At 36.9% G+C, this 17,160-nt stretch overlaps 2 protein-coding genes across 9 annotated transcripts in view; one reads left to right on the forward strand and one right to left on the reverse strand.

The window, feature by feature from the left end:
• Window positions 1–2,042, forward strand: part of AK5 (adenylate kinase 5) — a 91,690-nt gene extending 89,648 nt beyond the window's left edge. The window contains exon 14 of the mRNA XM_034063568.1: window positions 1,043–2,042. Within this exon, the coding sequence (XP_033919459.1) occupies window positions 1,043–1,153 (111 nt within the window). The 3' untranslated portion in view covers window positions 1,154–2,042. The remainder of the gene's footprint in view (window positions 1–1,042) is intronic.
• A 2,279-nt stretch (window positions 2,043–4,321) lies between these two features.
• ZZZ3 (zinc finger ZZ-type containing 3) overlaps window positions 4,322–17,160 on the reverse strand; it is a 61,650-nt gene continuing 48,811 nt past the window's right edge. For all 8 annotated transcript variants that reach the window (XM_034063577.1, XM_034063576.1, XM_034063575.1 and 5 more), the window contains exons 9-13: window positions 16,934–17,029; window positions 12,276–12,428; window positions 8,686–8,820; window positions 6,031–6,131; window positions 4,322–5,681 (exon numbers count right to left, since the gene is read on the reverse strand). In XM_034063577.1, coding sequence (XP_033919468.1) covers window positions 5,537–5,681; window positions 6,031–6,131; window positions 8,686–8,820; window positions 12,276–12,428; window positions 16,934–17,029 — 630 coding nt within the window. In that variant the 3' untranslated portion in view covers window positions 4,322–5,536. The remainder of the gene's footprint in view (window positions 5,682–6,030; window positions 6,132–8,685; window positions 8,821–12,275; window positions 12,429–16,933; window positions 17,030–17,160) is intronic.

Here is a 17,160-nt window from a genome sequence, read left to right on the forward strand (position 1 = left end):
AGTCAGACTGTACAGGCTGCAACCCAACACCATGTCTAGAGGAACTGCACAGCCTATTTCAGAAACACATTTCTTGGAGTTAGGAACTCCTCTTAGTCTCCTGCAGAACAAAGAGGTGTCAGGAAGCACGATGGTCACGAACGTCTCCTTCAAACACTGCAGTTGTCTGGCATCCTAGTTGGGATGAAAATGCAGTGCACAGTTCAGAAGAACAGGCTCTCACAAAGTTTTTATAGGTCTGTTTAAATGTATGCAAACTCCATGGCATGCATGATTGAAAGACTAAGCATGGAAAAGCAGAGCGGAAGCTTGCTTTGGGGTAAAGGCTCAAGGCTTTCAACATGCTTTTGAGAGTCCAGTCACAAAAAGTAACTTGGAACAACCTGGACGAACTCTGGCCACAACAGAATCCTTGGGGTGTTAGAGAAAGGTCTTCAACGAAAGCAAGTTCTTGTACAACAAAACCAGTGCCACTATAAACCACGTGTTGCCCAAAGCTCATCATGAAACCAGAACCAGGTCACCCAGCCTGCAAGTACAAATGCACAGAAACACAAGCTACTGCCACCTGAAAGCTTTTAGGCCATCAAAGGATTACATACCCTGCCTGACCCTTTAGATGACAAATAAACAAGTCAATACTATTAGTGTTATTAATGGTATGATACCAGAGTTATTCTATTAGTTTTCTTTCAGAGGGTATTAAATGTTAAAATAGCTTCTAAGTATCTTTTGAAAGTGTTCTTTATATCAGAGGTGTAATTTCAGTTTAAAACGTGGGTACTAAGGAGAAGGAGCTTAAGCTCCCTCATTTGATTCACGAACTTTGTTCCAGGCGACGGAGCCTACAGAAACTTCTCACATAAATCTGTGGAAACAGTGAATAATTGGGTTTATGGAAACTGCTTCTCTACACTGGAATGCTTATAACATGAAACACAACCTTTATTTTATATTGGAACGTTTTTTGGTGCCCATGTTTAGACTCTGAGATAATTATTTGTATCTTAATCAAAACTGATGTATTTTGCCTGCTCCACAGGTTGATGCAGAAAGAACACAAGAGGAAGTTTTTCTGGACATCTGCAAGACCATTGACTCTTTTCTGACCAAGCAAGAGGCAGCATTTTGTTATCCCACAGAAACGCAGTAACTGTGTTCTCAGCCTCACTCACAGGCACTTGACAGTCATGACTAAAATGCTGTTCAAAGCAATACTGCTTTCTCGAGAGGTATCTGGATTCGTGCATGTGGTACGTTCTTTTAGGTGAAACCACTTTTCCTCTGGTCCGACAGTGCACTCAATGGAGTGGTTTGTGTGCTAAGAACCATCTTGTTTCATTGGCTGTTTGCTCTTCACGAGTTTAAAGCAGCATGAACAGCACCTCTGGTTGGTATCTCATTCGTTTGATTGGAAGTCAGACAGTGCCTGGCCAGCAGCGAGCTCCTCAACCACCTCACTCACCATTTAGCATATTAAGGTTGTTGCATACAAGTTTCCCATTGGTTATTACTTTAATTAACAGTATTAATTTTAATGGTGTCACTTGGCTTGTTCTTGGGCTTCAGAGACCAAAATCTATTCTGTTACATGCAGCTGTGAGACAGCTGGAATCAGTCAAGCTAGAGGTTAAAATAAACTTTTCCCATGTCCCCAGAACACTGTATTGCAACAAGAAGCAGAAAAATTAACTGAAGGTGAAGACACTATTAAATATTGTGGAAGCCTGTCAATCCATTACTATGGAGCAGACACCATTTCTGGGACAAACTTGTCTTGTGCTGAGAATTGTAAGCTATTATAAATGACAACTTCCCAGTTTTGTGAGCTGAGGTGAAAATGATGATTGTATTGTGTAGTTAAATGTGCAATCCAGTAATTACCCACATCAACAGCAGTTTTACTGTATTAAGTCTACATATAAAGTTGACTATGAGCAAGAATGTATGAAGATTTCTTTAAATCCTACATGGGAACTATTTCAAATGCAAAATTCAGACCATCATCTGTTGTCTTGTACTGGCATTGCCAAAACTTGGGGGGGGGGGGGAGGGAATAAAAATATAACAAATAGGAAACCATCATGGGTGATTTGGTTCATTTTGCTTGCACCTTTAGTAAGCCATTTAGCTGTAATATTTGCATAGAAGTCTGTAATAGTCACATCGTATTTCTGTTCAGTTAACCAAAGTATCGTGGTTTCTTTGGTATACTGATAGCTAAATAAAAAGCTTGTTCGACATTCCTGTGAAGTAACTGCATCCTCGTACTGGATCTACTGGATGAACTCACAGCTGAAGTGGGCTGCATGACTGCTCTTACTGTCAATGTTGTACTTTATGCGGCAGATTTGTATTTTTGAAGTTACCTTTCTTGTAATGAAGATATAATACAAATAAAACATGTACAAAAAGGAGAAGTAATGATTTCTGTTACAGTATATGTGGATTTAATCCTTTTCAAAGCACAGTACATGACTTGAAAATAGCGCTCAAATTGGCATGCTTACAGAGTATGTCCTTTTTCCATTGAGGGCACATTCTTCTGGTTCCTTTCTCTTCCTGGGTATTTGCCATGTAAATGCTACTTCAATTATTTGTAAGGGACTGGTTTAGGTACGTCCTTATCCTTCATATCCTGGATGTTCCTTCTTTCCTGAGTCCTTTCATAGCCTATGTTTTACCACTGATGCTCTAGAAGTGCTTCTCCAGCTCGACCAGTGCCATCAAGTGACCAGTAACGCCTGCAGTACAACTTTAAGGAAGAGACTTTGAGAATGCATCAGCTGAAGAAGGCTGGTGTTTCTAAACCGAGCCTTGAAGCACCACCAGCTGTGTGCTGCAGGGTTGTAGTATTTTTTCCAAAAAAATAAAGTAAAATTGTCTGCCTCAAAAAGCAGGAAAATACTCTGGAGGTTGCAAATTCATCTGTGTAGGTGCTCTGCAGTATCTTTTATTACTTGTAATTACAATATAAGTTAAAGAGTGTGGAGTACCGTACTTGTGTGGGATGGGAACACAGGCGACATCAGCTGCTAATCCCCCTTTTTCTTTTAAATCAAATCACAAAACATACAGTTTCAGTTTTAATTTTTCATTCTACTTCTTCTGGTCTTTTCTATGGAAAAAACCAAAACCTCCCATGCTTGACTGAGTGTATGTGCATTAGGTATCTATTTGCGTATGTTCATTATGTATGCAACAGAAATAGCTGTATATGCATGCATATGGAAATACAAATATTTATACATAGTCAATAAAAAGAGGACTTATCCAAGACACTTCTTTCTTGGGTGATCCAGACTAGAAATCCTCCTTCTGCTTCCAAACTCATTCGAATTACACCATGGCTTGTTGTTCTTCCCAAGCCATCCTAAACTGATGACTGAACTAATGTACTTCTGTTATCCTCATCCAACCATTTTTTTCAGGGTATCAACAGAAAACAAGTATTACCACAGATTCTCTCCCTGATAAAACGCCTTCCCCAACTTCAGCTTCCTACGAACAGCTCGGTGTGGAAAGCACGTGCTTTAGTCATCAGAGAGCCTCTCAGGGCAGTATCTTTTCCAATTGAAAACTAAAATATATCCTGTGAATTTCTGTGTAGTATTTTTTAAGGTTTATTAAATTCATCTAAGTATATTAAGATACGTGAGATATGTTTACATATGATAGCTGCTCAGTGTCTTAGCAACTGTACTGTATTCCCTTCTGAACAGATTATATGCTTTGAACTATCTTTTAAAGCAACAAATAACTACACCTAAAGGTATTGCAAAACTTAATTCTAATCAATTTATATTTAAAGTTTTTAGATGCAGCCAGCCGATTATCCTTCTTATTGCCATCTCTTTATGTCAAATTAGTTTCTTCTCTAGCTCATTACTCTGAGTATTCAAGTTTCAAAGCAACTGAAAGTCTCTTACAGTTATAAAATCAGCGAGTGTTTCTGAATCACAAGCTATACAGTTCAACAGAAAATATATTAACTAAAATATGTCACAATAATTACAAAGCTCAGACAATGGCATACAGTGTCCCAAGGCTACTGAAATTATGGTTTCTGACATCTGATAAAGAACAGTCTGTGCATAAGGTATGAGTAAAACTAGAACGCTAACACTGCAAAGGCGAGGTGGGTGTTAGTAGGCACAGAGCACCACCAGCTCCCAGGGAAATGAACAGCAGAGGAGGGCACTGGGCATCTCGCAGGGCTGCACAGTGACTGTTAGGATGATGTATTAAAACGTCCTTTGAATGTTTTCCATCTTGATTAAAAAGTCGGAACTACACAGAAAGGAAGCCACAGCAAGCATTCTATATATAAACAGACTGTATCCACATAGTTTATTTCTCACAGTTCTCCTGACAATTGAACATTATTTAAGAACAAACTGTATACACAGATAAGAAGAAACATACAAAATGTTTTAAATGATGCACAACAAAATCCAGCAGTATAAAAGAATGCATGTGAACCCTTGCTCACTGCTCAGGCTAGATTTAATCACTGTTTAAATAGTAATAAAAATACAATCTTTCATGGATCTTGTGCAGACTACAAAAGAGGAAAAATTATTACCATATACATGATTTATATTAGGCAGTTTTCTTTGATGAGTTGCACTCACAACTCCAAATACAGAGGCAGAAGGCTGTGTATTTTATTTTAAAGGAGTTAATGTTGAGTATTAGAGACTTTACACAGTAACTACCACTGGCACTTTTCACCATATTTTGTACACATCACATGACCATCTTATATAACATTACATTTAAAAAATATATCTGAGTGACAATTTTATAACATTCACACACCATGAGCTGGTTAAGGAAGCAATGCCACAGTTGCCCCCTGTAGTGCTTCACTGTTGGTAAATATAGAGTTTGCTGTGGTTTAAAAAACAAAATAAAATAAAAAAACCCAACCAAAATTAATAACATTGGAAGTCGATGTGATTAAGCAGCTCCAATTTAATAAAGGCCTGTAACCAACCATCGCCGAGACAGTGAGCAGTTTTTAGAGTACATCCTAGAAGCAAACACTGTCATTGGTTAAAACCTTGCCTAAAGAAGTCAGTTACTGTGCTGAAAACTATTTCACAACAAAACTGCAAGCTACTAAACTGTTTTTATATAAATACTTCATCTCCTCTGGATCTCATTATAACCAAGTTCTTCAAAGCCTTTGGAATTTACTTTATCTTTAATGTGTGCTCTCATTTCTGGCTCACCCTTTTGTATGTTTTTCTTTTGTGTTTAGATTCACCACCTAAAAATGACTAACGTGGTGAAAGAAAACTCTCCCAGTGAAACCTTCTGCACACTAGGAATGTTCAGCTGCTGTTCAGTGATCTAGAACCATGACAGCTCAAAGCTGTAGTTTGACAAGTACACCCAGGAAGCTGTCATGCTGTGAGCGACATTTCAGGGAAAGCAGAGTCTTTCCAAAATGTGCACAGAACTAACAATGGTGCCATTGTTATTTTTCAAAGAGGATAGTAAGCCCAAGATGGTAGATCTGCTTCCCATGTCATCTATTTGCTGGAAAGTAGTTTGGGTCAAGATAATTGTAACTGGTGCCCTGGGACATGCAGTAGTCTCTGTCTAAAAATGTCTCTGCTCTGTAAATAGGTTCTAACTGATGATCTTCCTTATGAATCTCTGTTTCATGCAGACTGCAAGGGAAAGAAAAAGATAACAGTTTAAAAGTCAATCATTTTCCTTAACTTTCAGAAACAGTGATCATATTAACAGATTCATACCAAATCTGGTACCAATTAATTCCTAAAGTGTAATTTCCCCCACTATTCAACAGTCTCAAACCTGTCCACTGCATTAGGAAAAAAAAGATTTATACATCCAGAATATGTTACAAAATGTATCTCCCACAAATACAAACTAAAGTATCTTCCACTTTATCCAACACAGGATACGTTTCCTATGCTGGAGCAAAGATTTCCAACATACATAGCAATTAAGCCACATAAAGAGATTCAAGTTAATTACAAACAAGTAGCTGCTCACCAGTCAGAACAAGAGTCACAGAAATCCAAGGACATTTCTTGAGGGCAGTCTTGGCAGTGCCACCGAACACCCTGGATAGGTTCAATTCCGCAGTTATCGCACTGTGAAGCAGATGAAAGAGCACTGAAAACACACCAACTGTAACCACTTATGTTACTAACATTGTACACCAGTACACCATAAAGGAAGACCTGTACATAGGTCAGTTACTGCTACCCCACAGCTGAACTCCCCTCACCTTAGATCATAATGTGTTTTGGATAAAGAAGTCCTCGTACTCTAGCAGAGGCCCCCCAGAGCCCTGGGGATTGATGAATTTTTCTCACTTTGTGTCCCAAATGCTCCATGTTGACATTATCTTCCTGCTCAACAGAAGCAGACCTAGTCCTGCCTGCAGTCACTGCTTGTCCCCATGTGGCTGTAAGAACTGCTGTGACATAGCACCATGAATGTTATGCTTCTATAGCTTATGTCCAACCACAGAAAATGTCTAACTATAGATCCACTTTCCATGGCAGAAGAAAGCAGTAGGACTAGACCAGCAGAGCTTGTTGGGAGGCTGCTGATGGGCTGCCACAGGAGGTCAGACTGATGCCCCTACCAGACTTGGGAAATGTAACACCATGCTCCTTATCGGTAGGCTGGAATGAAAAGCCAGGTGGCTGGGAAGGAAGAAGAACGTGTTCAGGGAAGGGAACAGAAGTCTAAAACTAAAGCTCAGCAAGAAGGCGAGACCTAATCCCCTGAGAAGAATCAGGGACAACACAACAGCAGCTGAGTGCAAGAAGAGTGTGGCATGAACAGGAGGAAACAAAAGCAAACAAAACATCAAGACTAGATGAAAAATTAATGAGAAGATGGAGAACAGGGACAGAAATGAATGAATAATTGTTAAAAAAAGAAAACCTGGGAAATGGGACTTGGAGGTAAGGAGAACTTTCCCAAAATCTGAACTATGAACAGTGCTGCAGAGACACGACTGAAAATATGGGAAACCTTCCTGTGCTCCCATAGCTCATCCTTCTCCAGAACCTTAAGTTCCCTCACAGCTTCTGTGAAACCCATTTGTACAACAGTTCATTCCTGGCCACAACTAATCCACTCAGGGTTACAAACACCCTACACCTTACAGACAGATTTATTTGCAAAGGGATACAGCAGCATCCCTTCCTTCCACAGATGGCTTTCAGAGTCTGAGGGCTGATAATGAGGGACTAAGCACACTCAGAACTGTTCCCTGAAAACATCAACTTCAGAATAATACTAAATACTTGAAATAAAAATCAAAACCACCTGGTTCCCGTTATCTTAATTTGAGAACCAAGACAGTGAAAACCCTTGACCCTAATTTCTGTGCTGACTTCCCTTTCCCCATGAAACAGAAATAATGCCATGCCTTTCATTTCATAAGGAAAAAAAAAACTATTTGCAAAGTGCTCTGATATTACAGCAATGAAAGCCATAAAAAGCCCACAAGGGATTCAATAATTCATTATTCAAAGTAAAGTTTGAATAATGTGTAGTAAATGAGGCTGAAGGCCATGCAGAACCAAGTGTTCTGAATGTCTGCTGATTAGGTGAGCTGCATCCAGCCCATGGACTGAGCAAGGCAGCACTCCTGAGGGAAAGTAGCACATAATTATGTCATTTCATAGCTTACTATAATGCATAATAAAATGAGATTCAGTTGCAAAGAAACTTCTAAAACTTTGAACACTTACACTGCATAATGCCAATTTACTTTTCAGAGTTTTAATAAAGCAACCAATTTGTTACCCAGGAGTCTGATCTGCCTTAAAACTTCATTCTTTTAATCTTCCCAAATTGAAGAGAAATAGCAAAAATAAAGAGCACCTTGGTGGCCTAACAACATGATTACATCTGTCAATACCAGCTAATGAGTCTGTCTTAATTTTCCAGCCGTTCTGAACAGAAATTTAAACTGAGTATCTTCACATTCTTATATAAATAGGGATTAGAAAAAAATTCTTGCTGCATAACACTAGACCAGCTGAAGAACCTGTTCTGATACAGCAACCAGTTACACAGAAAATCCCTTGCAAACTAGAAAATATAGAAAATGTCCTTTATTTCATGCAGCCTGAGACAACACATTATTTTAACTTAACATTTATTTTGTTTGTTTCATAACTGCTGTTTCATGTCCTTGCTTCAACTTCTGCAAGTTATTACCTGATAGAATTGGGAAGTTGCTACAAACCAAACAAATTATAAATCTATTACTGTTCTCATTCGAAATCTCTGTCCCTTCTTTGGCCTCAGGTGGAAGCAAAATAATAATCAGAGAATTATCATCAATGAATCATTGTCAAAACAGAGAGCATTGTCAAATCATATTCTTTAATGATTTAATATGGCTCTCGAGTTGTGTTTTCATAACAAAAATGAGGAAAAGACAGCATGTTTATTCATTTCCACACAACATCAATACTCAGTGAAACCTGAGCTATGAGAAAAAGTGAGTTACTTGGGTTGATTTTGTTAAAAAGTACAAGAAAAAGCAGACCCAGTAAACAAGAACCAAGGAACCAAATGTGCTGAATGAAACAAAGCCTTTTTAGGAAACCCAAACCATGTTATCTTTGAAAAAATTTACAATCCACTGAGTAACAGAAAAACATCTCTTAAACTCACCTTGAATCCCACATGCTGCACAAATCCACTTTCTGCATGCATCTGCTGGAGTTTCTGTTTCTTCAGTTTTTTAAATTCTAACAGTTCTTTGTATTCAGGTAACTCTCGATATGTTATTGGAATACTCTCTTCATCCTGTTCATGGTTAAAGAAAAATGAGGAACATTCTTTACTTTGAGACTGTGTATTCCATAAATCCCTATGTATAATTAATAACCTTTGAGAAAACATTGGCAATATATCCTAAGAACTCTACTGGGAAATTATTATTTAAAACCTAGCACAAAACAGCACATACAAAATTTACACTTTATTTTCTTTATTTATACTTTATTATTTGCACTAAAACAAATTATTCGCAGTAAAGCCACATTATCCTACAAACAAGCTGCTTCTGGTGAAGAGCTCAGCTGCAGTATAAAGGAGAGAGCAGTGCCTGACTAATTCCAGGGTTTTTTTCTCATTAGCTCATTAGATGAGATCATTACATGCCTAAGTGCAATACACACTTATTCAACTTATCCATACATTGTGGGTAAAATGGTAGCTGTAGTAGAAGTCTTAGCTTTTCTTTATTTTAGTTTAAAGTGCTTAGCAACAGATATTATACTTGAGAACTGAAATTTCAGGTCAGTTTTATCAAAGTTAATTGCTCTTTCTTTTTACTATTCTGTGGAATGGTATGGAATAATATTAATTTAATGATAGCTAATGATCAACTGTTCTGATGTGCTTTCTAAGATACGAAAATACTAAAACCAAATGATGCTCCAAAAACTTTTTACAGTTTTAAGATTTTTTACATAAATTCAGGTTTTTAAAATATCCATAAATCAAGTCAGTACCAAGCATCCATTACATGTATTTTTTTATTATAAGACAGTCAATCTCAGCAATATTAACTTCTCATCTTTACCTGTAAGAATAAAAAGTGATAAGAAGCATCATTCCATGACTGGAAGAGTACAAGTTTCAGTTATCCAACTCCTCCATTCCTTTACTTCAGGCTGTCTCTTAATAGCTTAAGAAAACAGATGGCTTGTTTTGCTAAATCATGAAAAATTTTGTTTCCTTACTGGCTGGTGCATACAACTTTGCCAGAGATTTACAACAAATGATTCTCTCTTTTAAAAGAAACATGCCATTTCTGTTTTTTCTCATGCATTTTTCTTCAACAAAGTTTGAAGACCTCAATGTTAGAAAGCAGAAGCTCTCATTCTAATTTAGATGCCCATTTCAAAATGGCTATTTAATTGTAGCAGCTGTACTTAGTAGATGCCAGCTGCTTTCAAAGATGACAAGTCTTTACTAATGTAAGGCAGTTTGCAGATCCTACACTGATAGGAATGTTCTGTTATGGAAAACAACTACAGGACAGTAATCAAAATTCTTCTAATGTAGCCTATACACATAATTTCAACTTCTTTTTACAAAACTGTGACAATTAAAGAATGTGCATTATTTAGTAACTTTATTAAAGGAAATGAAGGAAAGAGGCTTGCTCTTTAGTGCTGAATTTCTAAGGCCTTATCAATTATTAATTGTAATTATGAACCTATATGAAGGACTGAACATTAAAAAAAAAATCAAGGATAAGTGACATGATTAAATTGTGTGGTGATAAAACTACATTCTCTTAATATAAAACAGGCATTCGGTTTCCACGCAACTCTCAAAGGTTTTTGTCAGAAAACCTGCCTGTCTGTAAAATAACTGTATAATGCCTAGCTCCTTGTGTGGACACTGAATTCTGTGATAGTAAGTAGTTGTGTTCTAGAATAATTAAGACTACTCACAAAATACAGTAATCATAACAGGAAAGTAAATTCACTCTGTTGAGAACAGAGGATCTTTACTTGGGTAATAATTCATTTATACTAAAACAATTTTGCAGGAATGGGTATGCCAGTCAATCTGACTGGCAGTATCCAGGCAAATTCTTTTGTCTTTACAAGGGAACAGCACATGGTACTTCCATTGTAAAGAAGTCAAAGGAAACCTTTCCTATAATTTTCTTGCTATGCTGAATCTCTTCTCCACCATGCTGATGCAAAGTATTTTTCTGTAAGGCAGTGACTGTCACTAAGAGACCTGACTTTTACCATTAGAAGTGAATCCTGTACATTCATTTCGAATATATTTCATTATCATCTTTTTCTTCCAAATTGCTTCTATTTTGCACTGATAATGGGGATCTCTTTGGTAACTGAGCTCACCTGTCCCTTTCTGTATTACTGCAAGGCATAAAAATATCCAGCTGGAAAGGCTGCACTAGAGGAGAAAGAAAAGCTTAACCCAGCGGGGTGGGAAGTAGGACAAGGTGGGTGGGATGGGATAAGTCCACCATTACCACCATTATCACTGCACAAATGTAAACCAGCAACTCCTAGCCTAATTAAAATAAATCCCAGCTGATTTATGGTATCATATTTAACAGAGATAGGACACCATGGCAAAACCGAGATGTTTTAGGAAAATCTGCAGAACAGTTAGAAAAAACAAAGAATGAAGGAATGTTTACTCAAAACCAGTTCTACTGAGATAAATAGTAACCTGCATCTCTTCTAATATGCCTTTTTCTTTTCAGGCCCTTTAAGGTTCTGATTGGAATATGAAACATTACCCTGAAGATGAACAAAAAGAGAATCTGACAGAGAATATAGAATGTGAGTGAAGATGAGATTTGGGACTGAGTAATAGATGAACAAATTTAATAACTTAAGGAAGACTATGCAGTGCATGTAAAAAAGTCAATAAAGAAAACAAATGGACTTCTACTGGGTGGCCTCAGTACTTCTGTTATGCAAAAAGCTGTTCACACACAAGACGTCATTAAGCTCACATAGCAAAAAAAAATAAGTAACAAGTCAGGTTCTTCACTCTAAGCATGGTAATGCCAGTGATTCACACCAGCTGTGAAACTTACCAAGCAGCCTACCAGTAGGATATAGTCCCTCTATGATTCTGTATGCAAGTGGGAAAGATATATATCTGAATTCTTGTAGTATTATTGAATGTGATAAATTAGGAAAGTGGAATGCTACACAATGTAATAATACATTGGGTTAGGATGCCTACTAGAATTTGCCTCTAAACACATAAATTTGCTTGTTGATTGATAACTCAGTCTGTTAGTTCATGCTTCGCAGATTTTTAAAAAGTCCATAATTAATTCAGCTAGTAAAGGAAGACAAAAAAAGATGCCAACAGCATTCAAATTTCAGCAGAGCTCTGTGTAACACATCTTTAACCAGAATCTTAACTATAGAGTTCATATGATGTTCAAACCTATCTCATCTCAAATCACTTTTTGAAAATATGCAATTAAAACTTTTTAAAGGTCCTTCAGGACAAAAATGTTTACTCATTCCTTTCCATGCTTCTTTTTTCTGATTTGGGCTAAGTTTTCTGCAATTGGAGGCCATTATATGAATTATGTATTTGCAATTCAAAATGGCTAATGAATCTTACCACAATTTAGTACTGATTTGATGATATTTATTTTATAGCAAAGGTGTTTAATCTTCATTTTATTCACTGGTTAAAATGACAGTAAGCAAGACATTCTCTGACTGATTTAAATCACATACCGATACTTCCTCTTCTGCTGCAGTATCCATATGGCTGTGAAAACTGGATCTGTCATCATCTTCGTCCATATAAACTGGAGGTTCATGAGATGTCATGAAAGTTGAAGGTTTGAAAAGATGTTTATTTAAAGGATGCTGCCGTCTACTTGATGACTACAGTGAAAAAATGATATATTTTTAAAAACATTCCTTGGCTATTATTTAAGTAATCCTCATTGATAAAACCTTGCCAGAAACTTGCTCTTATGCACCAAACAGGCTATCATCTTTTCCATTATTTCTACTTAAAACTCTGTATCAGAGCCTCATACAGCTGGACTTTTTGTCCCCCACAAGTGAAAGATGAACAGCACAACACTTCTTTGGTAAGAATGCAGAAAAAAAGGGCCCTTACCATAAAAGCTCTACCACTAAACAACTGAGACTGACAACAACAGAGAAACAGAAAATAAAACTATTACAACTTTGAAGACTAAAAACTAAAGTACACAGGTATTTTAAAACTTCCAAGAGTCATGAACAGCATGAATGTGAAACTAAACAAAGAAGCAGCTTTGAACAGGTCCAAGATCCAAGAGACCAGTCCATACTTAATACTAATCATCAATTTCATATATTAATTTATGCTTAAGAAAAATCTAAATCTAGGCTAATTGTCCAGATTTCCTTCGAGTCCAGGGAGAGAAAAGGCAATCCACTGGTTTCATAAAAGGTTCCTAAGAGTAAAGAAAGAATTGCTCTCTGAAGATTCTTTTTCATTGCCACTGACTGGAACCTAAAAAATGTTAGACGAGATAAATTACTCCATTAGTGAATATCTAAAACCTTTCAACTTTAATGCTGTCTGAAGGTGTAGCACGCACAGCAGTTTTAAAATAGATTACTTAAAGGCACTCAGCCCCTGTTACTTATTCCCCATGGAAGAATATTAAAAATCAAAAAAGAAGAATTTAGGGAGAATGAAACTGACTTAGCTTTTTACTTAGCTACCTTCCAGACCACCATTTTGACATCTTAAATGTCAAATCTTACATTCCTCAGTTTAAAGAGTGTAAATCAAGAAACAGAAGCATGAAAAATTGATTTTTTAAACCATGAGAGAACTGTCTTATACTGTATCTAGCTTCTGTCACACAGATTAAGCATAAGGAATGTTTGCAGTAAGTTAAGACTTTTTCTTTTTATGAAAGACTTTTTATTCCAAGTTTCTTGTATCAGTTACAAACCTATAATACTATAGTACAACCATTTCTCTCTAAAGAGGGATTCAACCCCTGAAGAGGTAACTAGCAGTATATTACAGTTGTGCGTATCTGTAAACGCAAATCACACACGAATTATCTTTGATGGAATATAGCTTATGCGGACAGAAATGTAACAAGGAACTGAGACTAGCTCCATTCACTCTTCAGGGAAGAGATGAAGTTTGTAGCTACGATTGGAAAATGGTGTCTCAGATCTGCAGAAGAGTTACACTGCATGAAATAAAAATGAACATTTTGTTCTAAGACTGATGTACTATTGTGTAGAATTTTTTTACCTGCCTCATGATCACTGACTTCCTGGGTTTTGCTGCTTTTCTGGTTTCCTTTCAGATTTCAACCCCCCTCAAAATAATTGCGTTCATAAGGTTAGACAGTATTTCAGCTTGAGCTAACACAGTGATTTAAATTTTCTGTTAACAGAAAACAGATCTGCATTCAATAGCAAATCTGGAAATCAAGAAAGGAAGACTGTCTGTACTTCAATAGTAGCACTGTTATGCATACAGTTATGACCTAGGAATTTAATTGAGGATTTGAATTCTCTTTTTAACATAATTCTTCTTCTGGTGAAGAATGAATTAAAATGCTACATAAAAGCAGACAGTTAAAATAATAATTTTTTCCTATGGGAAATGTGTCTTTTGGAATAACCTTAAAATCAGGTGCACTAATGATATTATATAAGCAGTGACTGGATATAAGGAAGAAATTCTTTACTGTGAGGGTGGTGAGGTGCTGGAATGGGTTGCCCAGGGAGGTAGTGAATGCTCCATCCCTGGCAGTGTTCAAGACCAGGTTGGATGAAGCCTTGGGTGATATGGTTTAGTGTGAGGTGTCCCTGCCCATGGCAGGGGGGTTGGAACTAGATGATCTTAAGGTCCTTTCCAACTCTAACTATTTTATGATTCTGTTACATTGAAAATGATAAGCCATAATTGAAGAACTGCCTAACAGCCCTAAATCTCTGATTTGTTTCTATTTTCACCAATAGTAGATAAAGGTTATATAGGAAAATAACTATTGCATCCTGTTTAATTTCCTATATCACTTATCAGAAGAGGCATTATGTCATATGAACAGATATACACAGTAACTTCAACAGGACGTTCATGAACTGAACAGGCTTCTCACCTCCCCAGTAACCATTTAAAAAAAGCATCCTGGGCAATCCCCACAGAGAAACACAAGAACCTTCTTGTGAAACATCCCTTTTGATGCAATTACTTACATTAAATATACCTATGGTTTTCATTCTCCAACAGATACATGCTTGAAGTACAGCATCCAATTTCCATACTTGTACTATTGGCAATTAAGCAAATACTGCAGTTTACAACGTATGTGCATGCTCAATATCAAAATAAGGACAAGCACAGCATAGGCATGACACAGGCTTCCAATAACCCTTCGCATTTCCTTTCTGCCACATTATGTTACCCATACTGGCGACTTGGGAATAACTACAGCCTGTCAACCTATGCTCTAAGTAGACAGCTATGTTAGCAGACTGAGAGCTCAATTCTGACACACACACTATTTACTTGATTTTTGTATCTCCTGTTTTTCTTATGTGGGATACAAATGTAAAATGGAGATGCTTCCTTAGTACAAGGAAGATGACCTTAGTCTTAAGACCTGGTAATGAGGACATGATTCACACTGTGAAAAGAGATGTAAGATAGATCTGGTCTACATATACACTTAAGAAAAATCTGTAGGACAGTAACATTACCATTGCAGTATGAGAATGTTAATAATTTCACAAAAAATATGTTTCACTCTTGGTTATAATGTACTTGCATGCTGAGCAATGGGATTAAGGAACTTTATGGATCAGCCTTCAAATTAGCAACAAATATGGTTAAAATGTCACATGGATACTGATGGAGCATTCCCACTATTTCTGAAATACAGTTCTCTGCTCCCTGACAGCATTACTCATGTTCCATAATAACAGTTTTCCAAATAAAACTTAGAGAAGAAAAGACACGTGAATAAGGTCATTTAAAATGGTAAGGTGACATAAAAAATTTAAAGGACTATAATTTTCAGAAATGAATTTTTAACCCCTTTTGAACTTAGCCCCACAGTACTGTAAACTGCACAAAAATGTAGGGTTCTGACAGATGAATCTCACCACAGCATTTAAGGTATCAAAGTTTCCAGCTCTTTTTTTGGTTCTTCTGCCCAAAAAGCAGTTTTCCAATAGACAAGGTGGCAGACAGAGTCACGCCTGCACCTTCCCTGCTTCTGTTTATAGAGCAGAATAGTAGAGTAAAATCCTGGTAAAACGACACCATGCTGGATGTCAAACTGGAAAGCCTCTGATACAAGCACTTATTGTTTGCGGTACTGGGAGACAACTGGGGATATGTAACATCCTAAATCATTAAAGATGAGATGTGGTGGGTTTTTATATCGGGCGCCTCTGGCGGTAACTTTTGTTCCCAACCTTTCAAGGGACTAAGTGGGCAAACTGCCTTTTTGCAAAGCAGTGTAAGGCTTACTCTATTCTTAAACAGAAAACATCATGGACAACTGGGTGCAAAAAGTAGTGCTACTCTACAAAATGCCATTTTAACAGATTTTAAAGAAATTTGTAAACACAATGGTAACAAAAAAAGCCAAACAAAACAAACAAAGCCCCCACAGAACCTGAGACTACTCTCTTCAAGCATCACAAGTACCCAAAAGTACCACATCACTGAAATCAAAATATAGGACTGGTCTGAACAGAATTCTAGTCTTTTCTTTTGCAAATGTAAGATTTCTCAGGCCTATATTCTTTTCTCATCCATTTCAAGATCTGGAAAAGCACTGTACTTTAATGGTCATTTCTATGACAATTCTAGTTCAACCACCTTATCTGCTGCAAATCAAAATAAAACATGTCATTTCAGTCATTAGCCTATGCTTCTGCTAGTTCACTTATATATATAATTTCCTGGGTTTTTTTATTTAGAAGATGACTGTACAACATGAATTACAGGCCTTTTTATTTCTTCCCACAGGGTTTTCATCCTCTTCTAGATCATATAGTGTAAACTTAAGAATGAGGAAAAAGTACACAAAGACCGATCATTCAACCCTCTTAGTTCAGCCTGCAATCTGACTGCTATGTTCTCTTTTCTGACACTTCATGTCCCCAAGATTATCCAACAGAGATGTAATTAACACGTTGATGTAAAACTAGTGTAGCACTCAACTCGTTCTACAGTTCAAATGGCAAAAGCAAAAGATTACTTTATTAAGTAAAAATTACATGCAAGTTGGAACTAGCCTGTAAAAAAGCACTAATCAAGACTTAAATCCATTGATGATAGTAATGATTTAGACTCATTTGCACGCAAATGAAAACAGAAACACAGAATTGCTGCTGTGATATTATCTCACCTTTTTGGAATATAAATATAAGTTTGGAGTTCTTCCTGGAACTGGAATACCAGCTTTAGTCAATTTAATAAAATATTTTTGCACTCTACTGGCAACCTAGAAAAACAATATGTGACAATTAAGCATCAGATGAAATGTAACAGGTCTTGACTTTTAAGTTTTGCAGCATTGCTGCATTGGTTCAGAATTTAAGAAGAAATCCTCATTTTCTACTGTGCAACAAGTAC

This window comes from Melopsittacus undulatus, chromosome 6, assembly GCF_012275295.1.
Source record: "Melopsittacus undulatus isolate bMelUnd1 chromosome 6, bMelUnd1.mat.Z, whole genome shotgun sequence".
NCBI classification, from domain to species: domain Eukaryota; kingdom Metazoa; phylum Chordata; class Aves; order Psittaciformes; family Psittaculidae; genus Melopsittacus; species Melopsittacus undulatus.